We start from the raw sequence: 25,101 nt of genomic DNA on the forward strand, positions 1-25,101 counted from the left end.
TCACACCTAGAAAAACAGCATTGAACAAGAATAAGGAGAAATCCCATCCAGCTCACAGTGCTGAAGATAGGTCTGTGATGGATAAAGAACAGAAAGAAGGAGCAGAGTGGGAAAAGGGTGTGTGGGGGTGTGTGTGTGTAAGCAGGATGGATGAATGGGAAAGAGCTTCAGTGTGAGAAGGAAATAAAGCAGGTAAGTCCGCAATGAAGCTGCGCAGCTGTGAATAAATGCAGGCCCAGGAGTTGGGATTTTTTCTCCTATTCCCAGCCTTGTTACTGACCTGCTTCATTCACTTGCACAGATGCATTGGCTTTCTTAGCTTCAGTTTCTTCACCTGCAAAATGCCACCTCTCTCCCAGGAATGGGGTTTAACTTTTATTTATTTCAAACATTCTGGCTTTGTAGCGATTTTATTTTGGCTTTCTGCAGCCTGCCATGTATTTGTCTGACCACAGCGAACAATCCTGACCTGGGAGGCCTTGCAAGGCCATGGCGAGACAGAAAACTCAAGTGCTGCCTTTGTCCATGTCCAAAACTGTCCCAACCAGAGCCTAGGCAGAAGCCAAGAATAGCCATTACTCTGCTTAATTTCCCTGACAGCCCAGATGTGATAGCCGTTCTCACTCACACTGATAAAGTTGGGCCCCAGCAGGGAGAATGTGGCCATTTTCCATTTAACTCAGACCCGGTGGAAAGGTGGTCCCATGCCCATCTCCTGGGGAGCCGTGCTGGGAGGTGAGCACACATATGGACTTCGCAGTGCCTCTGCATTTTCCTTCACAGTCCTAAGAGGAGTTCCTGTTTTACCTTAACCCTTTGGCTTGTTTTAAGTTTACTGAAACCAGGTTGCTAACATATTAGAAGGGTTCACTCTACTGCTCTTGCTCTTAAGATTGCTCGGTTCTTGTCAGTTCAGGCTTTGCTTTCTTGTTGCAATGTGCCATGGCTTGCAGTGAGGGAACTGTCCCTTCAGAAAAGGCTCCTGTTTTGAAGGGGCTAGTTGCTATGTGCCGGGAGGACATGTCAGTCCAGACCTAAAAAAGGAACGCCACTGATTTGCCAGAGTTTCAACATGAACATTAAAAAGACCATAAACTTTAACAAATGCAAACAGAAGTTGCAATGAGACCCTTGCCCCATGCAGGTACCGATCCAAACCTTTTTATCAGAGATTCACCAGCACACAAGTTTAAAACCTTTCTTCTTTATTACCTAAACAGCAGGGCTGAGATGGGGGAGAGGGAAGGGAAGCAGCAGTGAAACTTACCCTCAGAGCTGGGGTACCCAAGCATTTTGCACAAATAGCCACTGAGCTAAACACTCCTCCTGCAGCAAGCTCTGCTTCCCAGACCAGCAGCGTGTTGAATGCAATTGCTGTGGCCTTTGACATCTTAGAAGGAGCATGAGAATAGTCACTGAAATCACTTCTTTCTGTCCTGAACTGCATTTTTTTTTGACTTGTTCTCAATCAACTTGCTGCCCACTCTCCTTTAGTGAGAAGGCTGCATATGCTTCTGCTTATCCTCTGCCTGGTTAAACTCCTTGGGCTGCTTGGAAGAAGGTTGGAAGGGCAGAGAGGTATGCCCCTCTTTAAAAAAAAATTTAAAAAAAATTAAAAATAAAGCACCATTTTTTCTTTTTGGTGAGTTGCAATGGCAGGGGAATTTGAGCCAAGGTCTTGCAGGCATCTCTTCCACCTTGTTTGCAGAGTTTTCTTTCTCTTTTTTTTCTTTTTCCTTTTCTTCAGCTCTTACAGGTGATGTCAACCTTATCATACCAAATAAACCCAAGCACACATCAGGTGCTACTTGACAAGAATCTAAGGCCTAAAAAGCTGGTTGTGTTGGTTTTGTCTAGGGAAAAAACGTAGCTGAAGCTCATAAGCTTACACTCACTTGCTCTCCTCTCAGACACCCAGAGAACCATTCCACATTTATTGCATGATCTCCATTAAAAGGATTCCCTTCAGAGACGTGTATACTGTGGTGGGACAATGCAGGGATAAAGGGGCTTTGCCTCTCACACCTTCATAAACAGTCCATATTACCATTACATAAGGCCTTGAACACCCAGGCTTAAAAGCATAACCTCTGACTGAACACAAGCACTATCATAAATCTTGTAAGCTCAGCTAGTGGGGTTTATGGACTGAATCAAACCCAGAGGATTAAACTACTGATTTGATAATTAGATTGGGATTCAATGCTGCTATTTATTATGTTAGGCAAATAAACTATTTACTGTTTAAATGAGTTTTCATGTTCTTTTTCACACCTGGGAGTCAAGTGAAACATTAAGAAACAGCTTTTGCCCATGGAGGAAAGAAATGCATGAAGGGAAACAAGAAAGCCATTTGCTGGTTTTTTACTAATAATCATTTCAGGTGTATAAATATAGCAGCTTGCCAAGCCTTTGGCCACCAGAGCAGTGTTTGTGCAATAGCTCAGCTTTAATTTAACTTTTGCAGAATAGCTCTTAGGAGACTTGAGGAGAAAGATGGTTGGGTATTTAAAGCCTTGACCTGAGACTCAGGAGACTTTTATTCAGAGCTTGCTGCTGCCTGCACAGATCAATGTATTTCTCTCCCTGCTTCTGCTCCTCATATCAGCAGTTGGTAAGCTCTTTGGGAGACAAAATTCAGATACTTCTTTGCTGTTCAGGATGATGGAGCATGAATTTGGTGGGACCTCTAGGTGCTAGTATGACCACCCACTAATATGAAAAGAACGAAGAAGAAAAAAGAGACCAAGTGGCTGCTGGACAGTGCACAACAGGGGTGGTTTTCTTGCTGTTTGGGGTGGATGCTCACGTGCTCCCCGCACGTGGCTGGAGTAGACTGGGAGCTTTGTGCTGCTGCATGCTGGTTAGCAGTGCTCTGAGATGTCTGTCAGGCCAGAGGACATTGCTACTGCCTCATAAACCAAGTCCAGCATTTCTGAGCAACGTGTCTTATCTGAAGAAAGAAGATAACAAGTTGGGATTGAAATTCCTCCAGGACTTTGACATCTTTCTTCATGCTGGTGTAGTAGAGACTCACAGCAAGGATCAGCACTGCGCAAAATGAGAGCCACAGGAGCACAGGCAATCCAGATGATGACCTGTCATCTACTGAACGGTGATGAGGAGAAAAAAGAAAGCAACATTAATTTAGTGTCATCTTAAACACTTCCCAAATTTGACCCCCTGCTGATGCCTTTGTCCCATTTTTCTGGGAACAGCAGGGTACACAGGGCTCTGGTTGTGAGTACTTCCGTAGGCATCAGTTAAATGATCGTGAGTCACACCTCCTGATGGAGGCTGGTGAGTACAAAAGATCTCATCTAATGGAACATTTAAAGAGTTTAATTATATACAATAAGAACAGGATTACCATAGCTAATGCATGATCTCAAGTTTCCCTCCAGCAATTATTTTTTACACCTTTATGCTAAATGTTAAGTTAAATACTAGGAGAATATTAAGCTACCTCGTCTAATTATTTAATGCTCACAAATGTTCCATAAAAGAGGGAAGATCTAGATTTCTGTCCTTTTCCCTGGTAACTCAGCTTGTTTGGGGCTCCTAGTAATTACAGTAAGAGCCAAAATGTGGCTCCATTAACCGAGAGGCATATTTAGAAAGCTCTGGCAGGTTTAACCTCTCTGTAAGTGCTAGGTGTGCTAATAACAGTGGAACATCCTCTGCACTTGCTATTAAGCAGGGGCACTGTAAACATTTTTCTTGCCTTTAAAATATAGTTCAAGTATGTTTAAAGTGCCATAGGTCAGGCACAGTACATATGTGGAAATCAATGGGCTACATTTAGCTTGCCAACATCTGTGCCTCAGCCCTTGCATGTGTGTATCCACCCATGAGCCTTGGGGATTCAGTTTGATTCAGATCTGGCTGTTCTGTTTGACTGCATGGCCATTGCACAATCGGTATTATTTTATAAAGCACTTTGAGTATTAAACATGCAGTATAAAGCCAAATTCATGCCTGAATAAAAACCCATAGTGTGCAGCTATTTGCCTGCCATATGCACATAATCAATAAGAAGATAAAAATGTGGTGTGTATTATTATGGGTAAAGGGCCAACATTAGCTGTAACATATTTAAATTAGCCTCTAGTACGAGCCCTGGAATACACACCAGTCAATTAAACTGTCATACAGATGTACAGAGAGGAAGGTAAAAGTCGTAAAACCAAGCGAGAAACACATAATAATGTATCAAAAAGTGTATGGGGAAAAGGTAAAATGTTAATAGGCAGTCATTTTATAGCTAACCAGAAACCAAATCAATGTCCCATAATAGACCTGAGTGAATTATTTGCAGCAAATAATTTATTCATTTGAATTTAGCCTTTTTTTTCTGTTTGTAAATTATCCATGAGCAGACTTCAATTTTTATAAATTTGTTTATTTGGCATTGTTCTATGAATGGTTTATATGAAGGTATTTAGCCAGGGAATTACTCACCACTTTCTGCTTTTGCAGAGATTTGTGATTTGGAAGTTGGTATTTCCCTTGTGTGATCTCCCACACCACACAACACAGTTCTCGGCTGGGTGACCACCTGCCTTTCAAAGCATGGGGCCTGGCTGACGAGCATAGCTGGTAACAGTGAAACTTTTCTGTGAAAGCTAAACAGCTTTTCACATCAGCCCTTTTCTATGATGAAGTGCTTATAACCTTTTTCATTCTTGCGAAAGTTACTCTCCATGTGAAATTTCTGGGTGATCTCAAATGCAAACTTGGCTTTTCCTTACATCCTCTCAATTAGGGAGCATGTTCAGTGCAGGAACAGAAAAAAAATAATGTGGAAGAATAATCCCACCCACAAAATAGTGATGAGCTGTGCTCACAACAGCTTCAGCACATCAGTACAATTACGCGCTTAAATGCAAGCTTGCTTTTTTTCTAGATTACAAATAGAAAATTAATGCTTAAATTTGTTAGTTAAATTGCTTGTTGGAACAATACACTCAGCCCTAGACATGTGCCCAGTCTAAGAAAAAGGCAACTCATCTGAGAAAAGCACTGGACTGGGATACAGGAGATTTTGGTTCAGTTCCTGCCTTGGACATACATTTCCACTGTCACCTGAGGGATATTTGGTCTTTTCTTTTTCACCTGGATCTTTCCTGCCTATAGTACCTTGTTCCTAGCCCTATAACTGCTTTAGCTGATGCTGCCATTGGCATGAGCATACAACCCCTCTTTCCTGGGCAGTAGCGACAGCTAGGGGATATGGGGACATTTGCTTGGGAGGCCTTTTGGCATCCCAACGCTATGGCTCTGTGTGTGTGTGTATAAATGCATACATATAAGTACCCCTCTCCCTTTACTTCATTGCATACAGCAGGGGCTGGATGTTGGCCAGAGCCTCTAGAAATGATCACCATCATAAGAACATCCAGATACACACATTTGCTTGAACGTCTGTGAGGCTGGCTGGCCTCAAACATCCTTGCAAACAAGAAAGAAACAACAGATTATTTTTATTATTTCTACCCTGCTGCCAGCATATAAATGAATTGTCTCTTTTCCACATATGAAAGTCAGCAGGGAGAACTATTGTTTTGCTTGGGGTGCTTTCCCTGCATATCTTAGTGAAAAACCTGTACCTATTCTATCGCCATAAAATATATTAATTATATTTAAATTAAAAATAGCTTCAGGGATTTCATTTTTGTTTCCACTATTTGTCTTACTAGATGTCTTGTTTAAAATACTGCACCAGACCTTATCAACACCTTGTGCTTCATATGCTGAGAAGAAAAAGCAACAACCACTGACAGTACAAAATGCTTTGTATACGGGGGGCATATTTGCACAGTGCATCCCAGCAGCCACAGAGCAAACTCAAGTTAGTGCCATGGATGGCTCACAGTTATAATGTGAAACTTCAACTTACCCACTACGTAGTCATAGCAGGAAATAGCTGGAAAACAGAATGAAAATGTTCTTACATGCCTGGAAAGGCCTCTTTGCAGCAGATGAATAAAAAAGCAAGCGCCAAGCAGTGTCTCTGAAATTGCCTGTCGCCTTATAGATGCTGGGCCACCTCTTACACCACTTCTGGCTGCACAGAGTTATGTCAGATGAGGATCTACCCACTCCATGCAAACATGCAGATGTAGGTGCACTTCAGGAAAGTGAGAAAAAATTATTATATGGGGAAATTAACTCTATCCCAGCTGAAACCAGGACAGGGGGTTCAGAGACAGAGATTGCTGCTGTTGCAGGGAGGTCAGGAGTCAGCTCTTGCAAAAAAGACCTCCCTATTCCACATCATTTCTAGAAAGGAAAGCAGATAGACCAGCAGGCTGAGAGAAGAATGAAAGTTAAAAAAAACAAAGCCCACTGTCAGATACAATTTTCATCCAACAATATCCTGGAACTGCCTCTGTTTGGCAGCCAGGGCCCAGGCACAATCCTCCTGAAAAGTCCAGAGAATGGAAAAATTTCAGTGGTGCCAGCAACCTTCATTTTACCAGCCTCTATGTTAATAACATTGTGTGGACAAACACCAAATCATCTAAATCACAGGCTGTTTGCAAGACAGAGTACTAACTATGGGTTGTGACATTTCTCATGCCTTCACGTAAAAGAGTCAGTCTTCTCCATCCTTGCAGCTCCCTGGAACTCAAGCATGGCTGTGCTGAATTCAGAGCCAGTGGGAGATGAACCTGGTCCCCTCGGGCTGGATTTGACTGCAGGATTACCAGTGCTGATGTGAGGGCATGGACTCTGGCAGGGAGCTGAAGGAGGTATTAGCTCTCATCAAAATCCTGCTCTTGAGCAGTCAGATGAGCTTTAAATAATTTAGCGCTGACTCACTGAGTCTTCCCAGGAGTTCAGTTTTGATGGGAAAGCCCAGGCCATGTCAACAACCTTATCAAGAAACAGCTTTTCCCTCCTGCATTAGGAGGCACCACAAACAATGTATTGCAAAACCAATGAGAAGTCTGTTTAGACACATCAGCAGATGCCAAGTCTTGTTTTCAGAAGCTGAGTAGCAGTCCAAACAGGTGGCTGACACAGAAATTTTACCATTCTGTCACCTGTGTTTTTACTGACTGACGTATCAAAACCACACAATTTTAGTTCCCTAACAATAAATACAATTTTTCTTAGTTGGGTCCATTTGTGGAACTCAGAATGAAACAACAGTTCTTATTTGGTTATGAATTGTATATAGCATGTGCAGAAGTGCAAACTGGATCCCTGTGCTAGCCCTCTGCTTAAGGTCACTCCCAGTTCACTACACTGAGCAAACTGTTACTTTGGCTCATGAATGAAAGACCAGAGGTTATGCTAGCTGTATCATTGCTTGGATGCCCTCCTTGGCAAAAATGGTTACATCCTGGCTACTTTTAATCCCAGTGGGTCAGCTAGGCTCAGACCTTTGCTATTGTATCCCATGGCATGCATGCTACTCAGAAACATGAAAGGGCTGGCTCCTTCCCCGCCATTACATTCTGGTTACCTAGAATGACATAAGCATGTTTAAATTTGGTCTGAGATCCTTTTCTGGGAGTGGAAGCATTGTTCTGGGGTAGACCTGGGGCTCAGCCAAAGCCATGGTCTACACTGATCCCTGTGGGGGCTGACTCAGGAGTTCACCGAGAGAACAACCCTGAGGCTGCTCCAATGCGGTGCAGGAGCCTGTCTTCTCCCCGGGCAGGCAGGTAAATGGACCAGATGCAATTCTGCAGAGCACAGAGCAAAAATTGTCTGTCATCTGTTCCATGCTGAGCTCAAAATCACAAATAACATTATCAGAGGGAGAAGCTGATGTGGACAGACAGGGTGGATGTTAGAAGCTAGAAAGTTCATGCCAAAAGGCTTAATGGCTTGAGCATACCATATTCAATGACTTCTGGCTCACGGAATCGAACCTTTCTCTCTGCTTTCCGCTTTTCCCCCACAGCTTGGTCCACAGGTGGCCTTTTCCTCAATATTGAAGGAGGATAGCTACTGTCATCTGTCTAAAGAGTTGATCAAAACACAAAACACGTCGCCATTCAAACTGGAGTAATGCATCTGGGTGAAGCTTTGAGCTTTTGTGGCTATGTTACCATGTCCCTCGAAGGACATGATATGAAACACATCTGTTTTGACATTTATAGTCAGACCACTGTAATATTTATAACAAGACAATATGGATATTCCTTCATTGTTATAGGTCTTCAGTACTCCACAACTGTTTTCTCAGGAAAAAGGTTGGTTAAAGTAACAGGCAGTAAAGTGTTCAGAAAGGATTTCTCTGAATTGGAGTGAACAATTACTGAAGGTATGTGCTCAACAACCCTGGGGTAGACGGACATAAATGTGATATGAAATATATGAACCATATCATTGGGAGCACCTTTGAAATGTTCTTCTGAGCTAAGCAGCTCCATTCTGAATGTAGTGTTGCCATTTCAACAACTGAGACTATGCAGCAGTTTTGGGTTTGGACACTATCCTGATGGGTATGAGAAGGTAATTTGTTTGCACTTTGATGTCACAATTATGTTGTTGCTCTGGTTTTTGCTTGGAAGCCACACTCAGTCTTTGATAACGGAATCAGATTGCTGTGAATTCTGCCAAATGACAAGAAACAGAGCTGCAATAATAGTAGTAAGTCCCTTTTCTGCCTAGGAATGCTCCCACAGTCAATTCCCCAAAGTGAATCCCAAGCATCTCAGTTCAGAGACACCCACTGTCCTCTGGAAGTGGAGACCAGATGGCAAATTTTCTACTTTTCAAAGACCTAAGTGGGTGACAGAGATTCTCCACATATTATTTTTACTTTAAAATCAAAGTCATCTTCCCTACCCCTTTGTCCTCCTTCCCTCTTGTTCCTCTGCTAGGTAAAGAGTATTATTTCTTAGATGGTTTGTTTGCTCCTTCTTGTCACTGTCCCTGCTCCTTATTTTTCCCTTGTGTGTCATTTCCCCACTCAGTGATTGCACGCTCCTTCCTCTATGTTTTTCTTCCTGCTTTAATCTTTCTACTCCTTAACCCCTGCTACTTTTGCCCATTTTTGGACTCAAATACCCTTGCCATACACCTTTTATTTTTGGATGCTTTCCCCACATTCACCATTTCACACACCCACTCCTTGGGCTGCGGAAGCAGGATTAAGTCCCATTAACTACAGTCTGGGGGTGTCAGACCCCAGACTACAGAGAAGAAGTAGGTTTCCTTATGCATCATGCTCTGGATAATCTCAGAAAGGCACATAACATAGCCAGCAGGAACTGCCATGGAGTGAGGAACATCTTCAGCTTTGATACCTTCTCCTGAGAGATTTATAAACCAGATTTCAGCTTAATTTGTCACTGATAAGGATGCTTTCTCTGACCTTGGGGTCATACAAGCATCCATACCACCTCTGTCTCATGACCGGGGACATTGTATTGTGGAGCTCTGTGTTTTTTATTCAGCAGCTCAGAAGCTGGAAGACCCATTCAGGGTATGGGAAACCTGGATTCAACTTCTTTCTAAGTCCAAAGGAATAGGAACCCACATCTCTTATATGCACGCCCTCATCATCAGAGCTATGGTGCACACATGGGAGCAGGGAATCTCAGTCTCTGTCACTGAAGCTGCCTCATTTGGCCTCGAATAATTAAATATTCATTGAGCTAAAGAAAGAAAGAATGAAAGAATGACTTTACAGCCTGGTGTTTGGGTGCTCCCTTGGGGGTGGGAGAAGCCTGCTTCTATCCTTGCTCCAATGTACACTTAATATGAAATACTTAAATATTCATTGGAGCAGTCACTGGGAACAGGGTCTCTCATCTACCAGGTGAGTACCCTAATCACTCTGCTATAGCCACACACACACACACACACTTTCTGGCATAATGAATATTTAATTAGTCTGTGTAAACTGAAACAAGTTCAGGGAGACACAGCCCAGCTCAGAGTAGCGGTGGTTGTAGCTTTAGCTAGGAGGGCTCCTCCCGTGGCACAGCCAAGGAAACTGAACCTTATATTTGAAGAGATTTATAACTCCAAGTGTGGCTTTCATCCATAGGAGCTTTTCCAAACACAATAGCAACATCACACCAGCAGAGAAAAACATTAAACAACTAGCTGGTTGGGTAGCACCTAGCCAAGGAAGAACTTAAAAAGGAAGTGGTATTTACAATATTTACTAGACTAATAACTTATGGAAATCAAAGCTACACAGTGTAAGAAGAAATGATGCATTCTCCCCTCAGACAGAAACTTAGTGTTACCATACTGTGACAAGAGCTGGAAACCTACCAAAGTGCTAGCTGGGAAATTATTTGCCCTTAAAAACAACCCATCTGTGAAAAGCTCCGGGTGTTGGACACAAGGACTCTATCGCCCATCAAGAGATTACTTACCGGCAGCTCCTCTGCGCTAGAAGGTGGGGCTGGACATATCTGGGACATGTACTCTGGATGCCAACATGAAGCCTCCCACACAAAGCTTCGGTTGGAAAGCCACTTGCTCAAGAAAATGAGAAGGAGCAGGGGAAAGCGTCTGGAGATCCCTCTGCAGTCAGGACTGCGCAGACAGTGACACCGAGCAGATGGGAGCAGCAGCAAATGACAGAGGAGTGGAAAGAAGAGTTTCCGCCCTTCATACCAGTGTTGGCTTGGGAAGGATGACGTTGCTTGAAATGTACTCAGTCACCAAAAATAGCACATAGTGATAATACTGATTGTGCAGCTGGAAAGCAGGGCTTTCCTGGCAACTGGAAAGGGCCTGAATGGAGCAAATCACAAATAAACACCTACGTATTTATGTGCGTAAACATGAAGTTGAGGCTGTTCTTTTTATAATGATTGCTGCATTTCCATGATCATATTGATCTCCTTTCCAGAAGCCATTCCCAAACTCAAAAATCTTGCAAGTGGGATTGCTTTTAATCCTTCTCCCATTCAAAATATATGGGTAAGGCCATCAGGAAATGATATAGATGTAGTGGGATCACATATATCTCCCTCCAGTACAGTTATGGCCTCACTTTATATGTTTTACAAATTAGATCCATTATTATAGTAATAAAGTGGGCTTTTAATATTAGACATTTCTACAGATATTATAATAAGATTATTGATAGGAAGAGAGGTGATTTACTGTTCAAGAGGCTTTAACAGCCCCTTGTCAAATGCTGAAGGCTGGTCATCATCAAATATACAATTTCCAGTCAGAAATACCTGCCGTGACTGCTGAAATATGGTGGTTTACTGTCTCTAGAAGCACAAGCTTGAGCTTTTTTTGCTGCTCTTTTCCTGGAGCTATTTATTTGCTGTGACATGTCTAAAGTACTCCAGTTTTGTGTTATTTTCCAGGTGGTTGGATGGATTCTTCCATGGCATGCTCAGACTGGCCCTCGTTTTGCACCTAGCCAGTGGAGCGAGGGTTGGAAGATGCTTGCGTTGGCACTAGGAACCAGAGGGCACAGCAGCTCTGTGGGCTTCACGGTCTTAATCTTCCTTTCAGGGATTTGGGGAGTGGGTGAGTAGATGGGAAGGACTGGGATCGTCCCCCAGAGAAAAGTGGGCCAGGACAGCAGGGGAGGCATCTGTGGCTGATGTGGGGTCAGCAGCCCCCTAGAGCCTTGCTGCCCTCCCGCAGCTCAGCCTCTGCACGGGTCTGCAGTGCTTGCAGGGGCTGCTGTCCTCAAGCCCTTCCCTTTCCAGTGGTGAAAGCAGTGTCAACATAGAGAAGAACTGATTTTGCTGGCCTGGGGCTCTTCACTGAACGCACCATATCTAAAAGCCACCTGGAAAGAGTTACCTTACCTTCTCTTTCCTGTACATTGGGGTGATGGAGGGCTTTTCCTCATGCTGCAACCGGCTCACAGCTGCAGGACTTGTGAAACGCTCTCAAAATCCCCTCTCTGGTGTACCCTGCAAGTGTTTCACAGCAGTTATTTTGGGATACCTAAGCTGAGCTTTTGGTCGGGAAAAGTCATTCTTCAAAATTTTGGTCATAGTAGATCCTAGACAGAAAGGTGACAAAGCCTTCCAAACCGTGGTCCCTAGCTTCTCCTCTGGTTCCTCCTTCCTCCTATTGTGATAATCGCTTGCTATTCATTAATATTAGAAGGAATTCACCTGCCTACTTTGACCAGCAAAACTGATGGAGGTGGGAAGAGGGAAGTCATCATCCAGCTTTGACTTTCTCCATGTGAATTTTCTCATTTATTTTTACTAGCGTCATCCAGCAAGGCATATAAGAAGGGCTTGCGCAGCCTCTTACTCCTGCAGAGAGTGGCAGTGGGCTCATGAGCTTTTAGACCTGAATGAAAAACCTCGTTCCTGTCTTTTTCACTGAATCTGGTTTTGTTGAGGGAAAGGTCTCACATTTTTCTAACACTTTGTTGGAAACTTTTTGGTATTTTCTTTAAAAAAACCCTGCAGAAAAGTCCAGGGGGGTTGTTGTTTTCAAGAAATGGACATATGGAGACAACATTTTTATCATTTTCAATGCCAGAAACCATTTCTTTTCAGTTCTAGATTCCCCTTAGATGTAAATAATTTTTCTGTTAATTTTATTGAAAAATAATTGGGCAGCTTAGAAATGTTTTCATGAAAGATTGCTATCCAAATGTTAGGAATGATCATTTCATAGTGTCATTCTCACTTTTATCCCACAATGTGTTAATTATATTGATAGAAATGTTGTAAATGCTTGAATAGTTAGTAGTTACCTGGGCACTCCAGTTCCAGTGGATAAAAATGTCAGGAGTCCAAATCTCATAGCAGGGACAGATCCATTCCTACTAAGTGCTTTTGATTGCAGTTTAACAACCTAATATTGGATATACATGAGGAATAAAACACAGTTTAATGCATGAAGTGAAAGATTCCAGGAAAATAATTTCACTAGCCTCTGAAATCACTGGTAATAAATAATAGTTAAAATAGTGGGATAATGTCTGCTTTGGAAAATGGAAGAATTTCCTTCAACATTGCCCTTCTTTTAAAGTAATTTTTCTTCTAAGCTTTGATCTCATTTCATGCAACATATGTCAGAAGCAAAGCTGGACAAAGAATTAGTAAATTAATTATTTAGCTGATGAGCGTCACCTCTATTTCTTTCAGCTAATTGTTCACAAATAGATAGTGACTTTTGTGAATGTATTCATTATTCAGATTTATTCAGTGGATAATTGCTGGGAGTAATTCTTTGTCTGTAGATTGCTTGGAAGCATTTTGCTGTGAACATTTAATAGTAAAAATCTATCCAGGCTTTCAATACAAGACAAACTAAAAATATCTGTAACTGCTGATGGAGTCCTTAAACACGAACAATATACTGCAGTCTTAATGAGCAACGCCAGTGTTTTCAGGAAGAACTCCACTACTTCCCATGGTACATAGGAGGGAAAGCAAAGACATCTCAACTGTCTGTGTAGTGCCGACTTTGAATGGTGCACATTGTATATGCAAATAAGTTTTTACAAGAAAAGGGCTGCTTAAGTGTTTGCTCAGCAGAAAAACAAAACAAGCCTGAACAGAACATGATTGACTTCCCAGCGAATAAATATGAACAGTCCACACAAAGAAACTAACTGCACAGCCAGTATTTCCCTGCAATACCCCAATGGAAGATGTCTAGGAAATAAACATAACATGATAAAACAATTTTACACTCAGAGGATAGCTGTGTAACCATATGAACTCTTTTTCCATTTCCTTCTGCGGGAATAAATATTCTAGACAAGCAAAGTACTTTGTAAATGATGCCTTTGTGGGGATTCATCTGGCCTGGTTCAATTATTTTGAAACCTAGCAATTTTCTCATATCATTGAATCTGGTTTTATTGCAAATAGGGTCATAGAAATAGTCACTCATTGCAATAATGGACTTAGTTTATCTTAACTATTAACACTTCCAGTAGGTTTACACACACGTATATATTCAATATTTATGGATATGCACAGTGCATATATATTAATAATGAAGCAACTTTATCTCCAACAATCTGAAAACAAAATCACGTAATACCATACAGTGCAGGGTGCAGTGGTAACTGGAAGCAGCATATCAGGATAACAGAACAGAAAAGGAATAAATAAATTAGAAGGGAGTCTTCCATATCTTCTTCAACTTCCAGAGTGTCAGTTGAGCCTTTGTTCAATATTCCACCTTTTGTCGTTCTGTGTGCTCTTGATTAATAATTTACAGATGCACCTTTTGGCAGTAAGGTAAGTTTTGTGTTTGCCAAGAGTGATTTTCCACCAGTCAGGGAATACATCAGGAAATAAAAAGGCAAGTTGCCCCGCAGAGTATAATTAGCTGTGTGCCTTCTTCCTTTTTCTGCCTCTGGAGAAACAGATTTACTGCTGAAAGGTGTGGGACACCCATGAGGTGTCATACGGTGCCGTTTCTGCTCCTCAGACCTCCCAGGGAGGAAAGCACTGTATAAATCCCAACCTCAAGACAAAAATCAGCCCTTTGGACTGTGCGTTTCCATGGGTATTCCACAACCAGAAGGGTCATGGTTAATGTCTCATCTGATGGTCACTCCAAAATGGGGCGTTTTTGTGGAGTTGGGGAAAAAAAAGATCAACACCAAGGCAAGATGGAGACAGAGCAATGAAGGGGAAGATGGCCTGATAACACTTGGTGTGTGTAGCCAGCTAGGCTGAAAGCAATCAATTTTCCTTTCCGTGTATTCATTGATTCCTGTGATGCCCAGAGAGCTGTGTACCCAGGTGCATTTGTCCCTAAGGAAGGGCAGTGTGGTCAGTAGAAAGCACAACATTGACAGTCCCTATGGTGCTCCGTGAAGGACCCACAAGTGTCCTATCCTCCCAGTGAGACCTTCTCTTCGCCCTTTAGGTATTACTACCCTGTGCTGGAAATTTTCATGATCACACAGATCTACAAGCTCCCTTTTGATGCAGATAGGCAGACCTGAGGCCATTCATCGAGGAACTGCAGGCCTGGATTGTTACTCTTTGCAAAAATTAGATTAGGCATGGTAATACCACATGCAGCCATCTGATGCAGCACAACAGAATTCATTTCTGAAGGCAGAGCCCTGGCTTCGTTTGTGGATTTAGCAGGTCCTTCTGAGTGATGATTGCCTTCCTGGAGCTGTGGCACCAGTTTCAAATCCACAGCATGCAGGAATTTGTACTGGTTTTGAACTGAGCTCTTTTCTAAGGGAAAGACACTAGCATTGAGCAGAATGTGTAGTAGGGTTTGGCATTATGGTGAGAATGTCCCCGCTGCAGGGCACAGTGATTTGTGCTCTACTGGGACTGGCTAGAAATGATTTAACTCTGTTGAGGAATCTGGTCTCAATTAATCTCTGGCACGAATCCATTGACATATAAAAGGCATGGATCTGTCTCCATTTCTTAAAATTGCCTCTCTTATTCATGCGTCTTTCCGGGTAGATGTTACAAATAACCACAGAGTACTTGTGATGATATATAGTAAACATAGAGAGAATTTCTGGCTGCTCAAATGAACTTTCTAAATAATTACAGAATGATTCCACATCCTTTTCATAATTAGACTCCTGAGATTACAGCCAAGATATTATTTGTGATTCAACATGCATTTTTATTTTGGAAATGTCCCATAAGCCATTAGGTTTATTCCACCTGAGGTTTTCTAATTCCTTCTGTTCATCCTGCCACTAGGATCTTAAATGTAAAGCATGTATTGATTGAATAAGAGTTACCAAGTAACCATATGCTAATAACTGTTGTTGGCTCACTGATTCCACATCAGCCAGTCCTGTTGGCGTGGGATGTAGGAGATGGACAGGGCTGGAGTGAGTAAGGTCATTCTGAGTCAGCTTTTGTCACACGTTTGTCATACATTAGGAACAAAAAGGAGCAGAACTGGAACCTCTGCTTAAAGCACCTGGGCTGCTGTTGATGGCAGGGCTGCCACCAGCCATGAGATGAATGAGAAAGATGAACCCACTGCAGCAGGAGGATGGCTGAGCTGGCATAAAACACAAAGGGAGGCAAAAAAAGACATGAAAAGAAAACCCCTTAGAAACAGCAAAAGCAGAATTATCTTCAGGAGTTCCGTTTTAGCGGTAATCATTTTGTGCTCTCTGTTGTGTTGGTCGGGACTTTCTGTAACAATTCCCCATTTTCCCAGCAGAGTTTTGGCCTGAGGAGAATTCAGGCTAGGATGACTGCAGGGTATAGCCTAAAAAGGGGATTAGCGGTCTTGTCTAAATCCCAGATATCAAAAGGCTTCTGTTGACTTCTGCAAGCCACTGTCTGTCCTTAATGGATTTTAGAAACCTGGTAGCCATTAATGCCAAACTGGTGCTGAGAAAGGCATCAAGTGGGACTGACAGCAATGGGAAGGGAAGAAGCCAAGGGAATCGTAAAGCACCTAGGTGCAGGCATCGCTACATAAGATGCTTTGAAAGTACTGATGTAAATGCTCTTGAGCTCCATTTACAGTGTCACCTTGGAAGGGGATTAGATTAGATTAATGACATGAAAGAAGAACAGAAAAATGGAGAAAAGAGCAGATCGAAGCATAAGAAAAGCCCAAATGAGTAAAATATGCATGAATTGGATAGAGTTTGGATGGTGATATTGGATGATGAAGAATATAAAAAGCAAGTGGCAAATCCCTCTGTCATTGGAAGTCATTTTACATTAATGATATGTCTATTAATGCCGATATTTGTTCTGGATTTAATTTCTTGTAATTAATATGTAAGTCTTTCTCCTCCACCTCTCCAAGCCCTGGAGGCTGGTGTTTTCAGAGTAAAACAAGTAGGTTTAACAAAGAGTAATTGGTACAATTTCCAAAACTGGCCAAGTGCTTCTGGAGCCTAATATTCAATTGCATCTCAATATAAGCTGAGGCAAGGAAGCTAAGCAAGGGAAAATTCAGGCAGCACATCAAAGAATGCTTGTGGACATCAGGGCATACAGATAAGTCAGGCTGAAAGCCAGTTATGTTTTGCACAGGCAAGCTAAAGATTTAAGTTGTGGTTTTGTTCCAAAGCAGAGCATCCTTTGGCATGCCTTCAGGAGTGTTGGAAGGTCCTGTTCATGCCAAGACAATTTGTGTCTTACAATGGGGTAGCTGAGAGCAGGATGGACTTTTACTGGAGAGTGTGGAACCGCGGTCCAACTCTGATCCCTGGCAGGTTTGGATCAGATCCTTAAAATGCTGCCTAGGAGGCAGCTTGTTACTAGCTGCCTTGTAACAGTTACAGACGTCTTTCTTTTTCCCCCCCTTCTCTCTCCTTCATTCTTATCAGAAATTTGGTCCAGGACCAGGAAACCTCTCAGCTTAAATTAATATGTTGGTCAGAATCATCTCTGCTTAAACAAATGCACTTTTTCTGATGTGGAGCGTTTTCATCAGCATATTTTTCATCATCCCAAATATATGAGCCTTTCAATCAGTTTCCTCAATGAAACAACGGAAATTACTTTGCCTTTTCTTTTAAAGCTAGACAAATGCAAAGGCAAGAAATAAGTTTCACAGGACAGCTATGGAGATGTTGAATTAATAGTGTCTGAAGGGAGGAAAACTGAAACTGAGCTTTTGGTCTATCATAAGATTCTGGTTATGTGGCTGTTCCCTGACAGAGGCAAAACTTCTCAGTACAGAGAGCTGGTTCAGTGTCTTGCATTCTCTCTTTCATGCATTATATCTGCTCTAGCAAGCATTTCTGGGAGAAGTATCAAGACTGGAGTGCTCTTATGCTCTCTACCTAGTGTTAGCATTTCTCCCTGTGGATTGGAGAGCTGGAAAAAAAATTAGATCCCTTTTGGAGCATCCTGGGCCAAAAGGCTCTTTCCAACTCTATAGTGAAGATGATGGAAAAGCAAGGCCACCACTCGCCCTTCAGACAAGAAGAGCTCTCCTGCTTCTGTGACTCCCTTGAGGCTATAGAACTGAAACACCAATTCCTGACACTCCTGGTTTTGGCAAGCTTTGTCACTTGCTGCATGGATAGTGCCAGAGCTGGGAAGAAGTGTCAACTTCTTTGATGGACATATTTGACGGTCCAAATCAAAAAGTTATTAGCAAGGGATGCTATAAGACTTCTTTACAGAAAAGTTGCCTTCTGTTTGACTGACATTTTCTTTACAAGTCTTTTTTTTGTGCAACATTTCTAAAAGAAAGTAAAAGGACACCTGGTTTTTCCCCACTCCACAATCAGGGATGCCACTGACTCCAATGAAGAGTTCCACATGTGGAACCCCGGCAGGATTTCACCTCTGTTACTCACATCTATAGAACTGATAGATCTCCATTAAAAGAGCAAAACTTATCTCTGTTAGGGCACTTTGGGTCAAGCTGCCTTTCTACTTACACCCCTGAAAGAATATTGCAGTGAATGGAAATTTGTTAGGGCATGTGTAATGGCATTTGCTCTTTGGTTAAGTGAAGTAATATTAAATACAAAGACTGGGGCAAAGTACTGTTGATCCCAAAACACAAATATCAAGTTTCTTATCTGACCAGAGCAATAATTTCTATTTTTCTCTGGTTAAAATAATGTTACTATGAGGGGCACAGTCTGACTGTGAGGTTAGCACTCTGCTCTCTTGAGTTATGGCTCTACTGGCTTCTGCCAAAAAGCCAAGTAATTTCATCTGTCACATTCCCACTGCCTGGTCTGCTATCACTAGCTTATTATAACTGGTGAATTTCCAACATTTTGGCACTTCCAATGCACTGGCACACAGCGTAAACTTCTGAATAATATACTCTGCTTGCAGTACATGAGTGAAGAAAGTATCTGTCTGCTTCACACTTCCTTCTCTTTAAATGAATTTTTCTCACAAGCATTCATCTCTGCACAACGACACCTGCTTCCCATTTCTAAGACTGGTAGCCAGCCTTCTCCTCACCTGCTCCTCCAGCCTGGGTTTGTCTGGGCTGTGCTGGGTGACTTTACCTGGCATTTGTCGTGGTGGCAGCAAACGCTGCAGCCTGCTACCAGAGAGTGATGGGTGATCCAGGTGTTGGGTGCCTCTCCTGTTTCAGATAGGTGGGCGTATTGAGAAACACATGCTTTCCTGAAGCCTGCAATTTTTCCTTGGATGCAAAATATGTCCCTCCACTAAAGCATGTACAGAAAGCATATCTGAGACTAGAAGAGGAGAGGATTTCCTCAAACGAACCCGTAGGAAGGTGCATACTGGAGCCACCACTCTGTCATGTCTTTCAGGAGGATCTGGTGTGAACCAGCATCCTGTGTTGGAGAAGGAGACCAAGTAAGTGCCAGGCTAATCAAGACTGGTGGGTTTGCGTGGCCATGATACACTCTCTGTTCTGTGTTCCCCACTGCTATTTCAGAAAGGACACCTTCAGCTCCTTTGCCTTTACCAAACAGAAATCAAACACCTACAAGGCAGCAAAATGGCACCACTTCCTTTTTTTCTGGGGATGTGCAACATAAATAAACAATACAGAGACAGAAAAAGAAAGGGAATGTGGAGAATTTGGAGCAGGTGGCACTGGTGGTTGTCACCTTTACTTGTTGGTTCAGAGTTGGATTTTGGGGCAGCGTGTAGTGGTGGAAATGGGCTGGCCCTGGACAGGAGAAGCTAGCACTCCAGTGTACCAAGCAGCTCTCAGTCCATTGAGCCATCTGTTTACACAGGAATCTCTTACAAAACCAAGGCTGGAGGTATTTTGGGGATGAATTCCTCCAAACCTTGGCTCTGCCCAACAATCCATGCAACAGTAGCTCTGGCCCTAGGCATGTGCAACTAAACCCCTCCTATCTAAAATCTTTGCTTTGTTTGCTCCCCAAAAAGTAAAGTAGCTGCTCCAGGATGCATATCTAGAACTTTGTAAATTCAGATACTTGCCAAAACCTTTTATTGCAAAACAGTCCTGTCTGAATAATGACCCATTCACTCTAGGTGCTTTATATGAGCAAAATGGACATTAATTCCTGGGTTTGGGAATGGCACTAGGAAGGGAACATAGAGCTTTCCTGATCCACACAACATTAGGCAGGTCAGACCTCCTTTCTGGAGGTAGATTGGGTTGTTTGGGATCTGAAATGTTGCTTACCTTGTTTTCAACATTAATGGCTAAACAGGCTCTAGAGGAACAGATTGTCATATTGCTTTTATACTGATTCAATTCTAAAAAGTCTGCTAAGAGATTTTATTGCAGCTCCTAATAATGTTTATTATTGATCATAAATAATATGCTCATTTTCATAAGTCTTGTTTAAGACCAGGGCTGTATAAGAGCCATAGATACTGGTAAAGAGACTGCTCCTGCCCTGAAGCCTGTATAAACTGAAGGAGCAATGCCAGTTTACACCAGACTAAAGATTTGGCCCACAGTTTCCAGAGAGGCTGAATATACAACATAAGGGAACAGAAGCCAAGAAGCTGCAGCGTTTTGACAGAAGCAGGTTAAGCAGTTTTATGGTAGAGGCTCTCTCCACACTGGCCTATACAGGCAAAACCACAAAACGTTTTTAGACGTACCTGTTGGTCACGATGAAAAACGTAGGCAGCATCTCAGACTGACATATCTAGCTTGGGAGGCCTGCTCAGAAAAATCCTTCATCAGAGCAGCAGCTGTCTCCTTCCCCCGAGCAAATTCCTTTAAAGCTGTCAAAGATGCTGTAATCAGACTAGGTCATCAAAACCAGTCCTCCTGAGGACTGGAAATAAGATCCAGAGATGAGCATTCAGCTACATGGGCAAGGTCTAAAACACTAAAGTTTCCATTGAAATTAAATGAAGGGACTGTAATTGCTGTGAAAGAAAAGCTAAGCAATCATTGGGAGAGCCCGAAAGCTTTCAAACTACCTCCTGAATTGATGCTGGCTGTAAAGCAGGGATCTATGTACTGCATAACAGAATCTGATAACAGAGCAAAGCTTTTACCGGGAAACCAACTTAGGTAACTACTGGAGCATTTGCCTGTGTGGCTCCTGGAGCTAAGGCAAATTTTAATCGAGTTTTCACCACACAGTTGAGTAGTTTTATTACCAGGTTAAATAAAAAAGGTTAATAAAGTAATAAAAATGGATTCTTTGTCTTCTTGATTTCAAAACATGAAGCTGTGGTCAATATGTTTAATAATTTGTAAATAGAGTGGAACAAAGCACAATAGCCATGGTGACTACTGAGGGGATTGCTGTGCATTTGCACCCTCTCTTGTACTTGTGCTTGCATCAGCAGTTTTGCAGTTTCCATAAATCATTTGTCAGTAAGGAAGAGAAAATGGACCAAGTTCCTCTCTGGTGCAATGTTTACTGCTGTTACTGGAGTTACATCTGGGACAAATTTGGCCGGGATTTGACTAAATCCATTCTTGGCTAAAATTAAAAGGTATCAGTGTATTTGATTTTAGCTGTATTTACAGTATATTGTTTACAGTGTCTCTGATTTTAGGTGATTGATCCCTGCTTGAGGAATAGTATTAGAGTAAATAAATCAAAATTTGTCCTTAATGCTTCTCCAGTGCTCTGGCATTACACCAGATACTGGTTCCCAGATCTTTCCTATTGCTCAATATTTTTGAGAAAAGAAATCATCACAGTGCATGGTGCAAATGTTTGCATAACTATGGAAAAAATGAGGAATAAACGCCCTCTCTCCTAGGCGAGAATAGCTGGGGAAAATCACTGACTGATCAGACACTTGATGCGCTGAGGGTCTAGCCAGCCCTTTGGTACCGCTGGGCTTACAGCTGCCCAGGGTGCTGCTGCGATGGGCGCAGGCGAGGGGAGGACAAAGCGTGCTGGGCTGCCTGAACTGCAAACAGCAGCCAGTATTTAAGGGGAGGAATCTCTGGGGCGGGGGGGGAAGAAAGAAAATGAAGGTAATAGGCTCCACTGAGCTTCTGGAAAAAGATCGTTGGAGGAGAGGTTGCTGAAGCACAGGAGAGGTGGAGGTGTGTTGTGGGGGCATGGGGATCTCTAAAGCAGCAAGGGAGACCCCAGAGCAGTAAGGCATGGGGAAAGCTGGTGCAGGCAAGGAGCGGGCAGCAGTCCCAGGAGGTGGGTCATTAATGATATTGAGGAATCCATTTCCCATTTCTGATTGCTGTGTTCATCAAAGTCTCTGAGGGTGTTTCACCCAACTGGCTCTGTGCTGCTTTTCCCATCTGTCGGAAGGGGAAACTGAGGTACGGGGTCGCAAAGTGACTCGCCCAAGGCCACTCAGCAAGCCAGCAGCAGAGCTGAGTGCTGGGGTCAACTGATTGCTCAACCCACCTCCTACAAAATCCCCTGCTATCAGGGGCAGGTGACTGCTCTGAGGTGCTTCAACCAAAGGCTTCTGCAGGCTGTGAAGCTCACAACTATCCAGGGAGAGTACATCAAGAATAATCAGAGCATAAAAACTGTGGGAAATGTTACTATAAATCCTGTAACACCGAAGATCAACCCTGTGAAAGTTTTGCAGTGAGGCAGAGTATGGAGCAGGTAGCAGAGAGGAATATCACAATATATATAAAGCCATATACTTGCCTGAACCCTCTCGAAGAGCAACACCCACCAAAGGGACTGTGCTTGAGTGAGCCGCAGGGCTTCCTCAGCTGTTTATCCTGGTGAAGGATATTTAACAGCCCAGTCAACTGGCTGAAGCTTAGCTGAAAAAACACAGTGCCAAAAGCACAGGAGACGGAGCCAGTGCAATAAACACAAAGCTGCCTTGATTTTTTTCTGTGTCTAATTATATATATGTTCAGAATTCCTGGGAATTATAACCTTAAAGTTGCTTTTCCTTCCTCAAAGGCTTTGACCCTGAGTTAAGCAACCAAGAACAAAAAAACAAGTGCCTTTACTCTGCAGATCCTGTGCCACATTATTCCTGTATCGAATCTGGCAGCTTCCAGTCTTCCCAATACTATAATTAGAGCATCTCGCAGCCATCGAAATAGCACTGACCCTCGCCACAGTGCTGACCTGCCTGCTTTGCAGCTTTCATCTGTCACGCACAACAGCTCCTCGCCCACACAGAGCAAGTGCACGGAGCGGACGGGGGTTTTGCATTTCGGCTGTCCCTGGCCTGCAGCCTGGGTCCACACATCACCCCGGCTCCTGCACACCCTGCCCTGTGTTATGGGAGGCTGGCTGTGCTGCAGCTTTTCTGCTGGAATGGGGGAGCTGGGTGAAATGGGAAGCTGGAGGAAGGAGACGCTTTAATTTGACATCCCTTCACCCAGGTTGCTTCTTGAATTAGTGCATGAAACTTGGCTCTTCTGCCAACATTTCATTCGTGTTTGATATATATGAACGTGCAGGCAGGCTCTGGCTGACTGTACAGACTGCTGATTTAGGGAGAGCTGAGACCCCAGGGTAAATTAACACAGCCTGGTTTCCTTCAGTCTGTGTTGTTTGTCTGGGCTTCCAGCTCCAGAAACCCCTCACTGAGAGCTGGGGAGCCCCTGTCACCTCCCGAACTCCCTGCGAGGGCTGGGATGAGAGGAAGGAACAGAGGCTTTCCCTGCCAAGCAAGGATTGCTGTGTTGCGGGTCGATGGGCTAAATTTGCCCTCAATCTGCTTTGAACAGCCACGTGGATTCAAAGCGCTCTCAGTATTTTGCTGAGTTTCATTTAGAGGAATTTATCCTCCTTAGTAAATGGGGTGAACGAGCAGCCAAGAGAGGTGTAGGCAGTCACAGAGAGCACTGATGCCTTTAGCAGCTCTAAAACAGGTGAGCTAATAGCCGCCCCTGGCAGGCTTTCTCCAGGGAGCCACGGTGGCTACCTTAGATCGGATATCTGAGTTTTATGTGGCTGAGAAGACACGTGGACTGGGTGCCTCTCTGAGTGGGACCGGGTTAACGCAAGGACCCAGCATCCGTGGTTTCATTGCTGGGCACACATCGGATTCGGCTGCCTTGGGAACCACATGCTGCGGGGGTTCAAGTGCTCTGCCGCACAGGGAACTGGGCATGGACCAGGACTTCTGTTTTATTCCCTGCCGTCCTATCACACATGGGCTATTGTGCTGCAAATGCAGCGTCCGCTCCCTCCCTCTCCTGCTCCTTCCCATGCTCACCAGCCTAAACTGGAAAAGCTGCAAAAGGTCCAGCTTCATTTCAACTCCTCTTCGTGTCAGCCAACTGGCAAAAGCCAACAACAAATTCACGCTCATCTGGATGGAGTAAAAGCATGAGCGCTTTCACCCTGTGTGGGATTTCCCCCACGCCAGAAAAGTTTCTCTCACTAACTGCAAAGTCAGGATGCAGCTGCTCTGACATTTGCTGCCCTGCAAATACCCCCAACTCAGTACATCACCCCAGGCACCCACTCAGTCAAGGGAGACAAACAAGTGGTTTTTAGGGGCCATTCATCCACCCTAATTTAAACATCTACATCAGCAGCAGATGAGTCCTGTCCTGCAGGTGCCTGTTCCTCTCCCCATAGCATGATGGACTAGCTCTGATGTGGATGCCTCCACCCAGCCAGCTGGATCACACCTACCCTATGCTCAGGCAGAGAAATTTTTTTTTCCTGAAGGCCAGGATGACATTTTAATATGTATTGCCGGGAGGCATGGGAGGGGGAGATCTCTTCAGGGTGACCTTGCACTGAATGCAAGTTCTCTATGGTGAGTTTGTTGGGCTGCAAGGGGAAAGACAAGGAGGATTTACCAAAGTGCAAACTAACTCCCCATCAAAGTCTCGGTGCAGAACTACCCAGGTGAGCTGCATGTACCCTGCATCGGCACCTCTTTACATCTCTCTCTCTCTCTGTAACTGTGTTTCAGAGTTCATTTTAAATGTAAACCAAGGCTCTTTTCTGTCTTCTGAAGTCTCTCTTTGTTTATCAGAACATAATTTACATTTTCTTTTGCTTTTATGGGAGGTTTGCATTTCCATGTATGTCAGCAGTGTACAGAACAGACATCTGAGTGGGTGAAGTGGAATTTTGATTTATTGGAAGAGAGTGCATTATCAGTAAATTCAAGAGACTAAATCTGCCATCGAGAGGACTTCTTTTGTTTCCATCATCAAGTCAGACATTATATCCTGTCAAATATCCCAAGGGGCACTTTTGCTCCAGGCACCAGAGGTAATAACTCTGCTCAGAAATTCACTGTATGCTGAAGTCTTCATCTAACAAAGCCTTCGACTCTTTTTCAAACATGGGACACAAGTGAAAGAGAATAAAAATAGGAATTAATCCTTAGTCTTACC

The 25,101-nt window shown here is 43.3% G+C and overlaps 1 protein-coding gene across 4 annotated transcripts; it reads right to left on the minus strand.

The window, feature by feature from the left end:
• Nucleotides 1–1,188: 1,188 nt before the first annotated feature.
• Nucleotides 1,189–20,576, minus strand: C2H14orf180 (chromosome 2 C14orf180 homolog). Of its 4 annotated transcripts, XM_030007241.2 has the most exons (6): nucleotides 20,430–20,576; nucleotides 12,671–12,771; nucleotides 11,760–11,867; nucleotides 7,853–7,976; nucleotides 5,900–5,926; nucleotides 1,189–3,108 (listed from the first exon to the last, which is right to left on the minus strand). In XM_030007241.2, exons 3-6 carry the CDS (start codon nucleotides 11,775–11,777, stop codon nucleotides 2,906–2,908), a joined length of 372 nt encoding a protein of 123 aa, XP_029863101.1. In that variant the 5' UTR covers nucleotides 11,778–11,867; nucleotides 12,671–12,771; nucleotides 20,430–20,576; the 3' UTR covers nucleotides 1,189–2,905. The 4 variants fall into 4 exon arrangements, with proteins under 4 accessions (XP_029863101.1, XP_029863102.1, XP_029863100.1 ...); XM_030007242.1 differs by lacking the exons at nucleotides 11,760–11,867; nucleotides 12,671–12,771; nucleotides 20,430–20,576 and adding an exon at nucleotides 10,353–10,559 and having other exon boundaries at nucleotides 1,189–2,953; nucleotides 3,038–3,108; XM_030007240.1 differs by lacking the exons at nucleotides 11,760–11,867; nucleotides 12,671–12,771; nucleotides 20,430–20,576 and adding an exon at nucleotides 10,353–10,559 and having other exon boundaries at nucleotides 1,189–3,105.
• Nucleotides 20,577–25,101: the final 4,525 nt, after the last annotated feature.

Source organism: Aquila chrysaetos, chromosome 2 (genome assembly GCF_900496995.4).
Source record: "Aquila chrysaetos chrysaetos chromosome 2, bAquChr1.4, whole genome shotgun sequence".
In the NCBI taxonomy this organism is placed as follows: Eukaryota; Metazoa; Chordata; class Aves; order Accipitriformes; family Accipitridae; genus Aquila; species Aquila chrysaetos.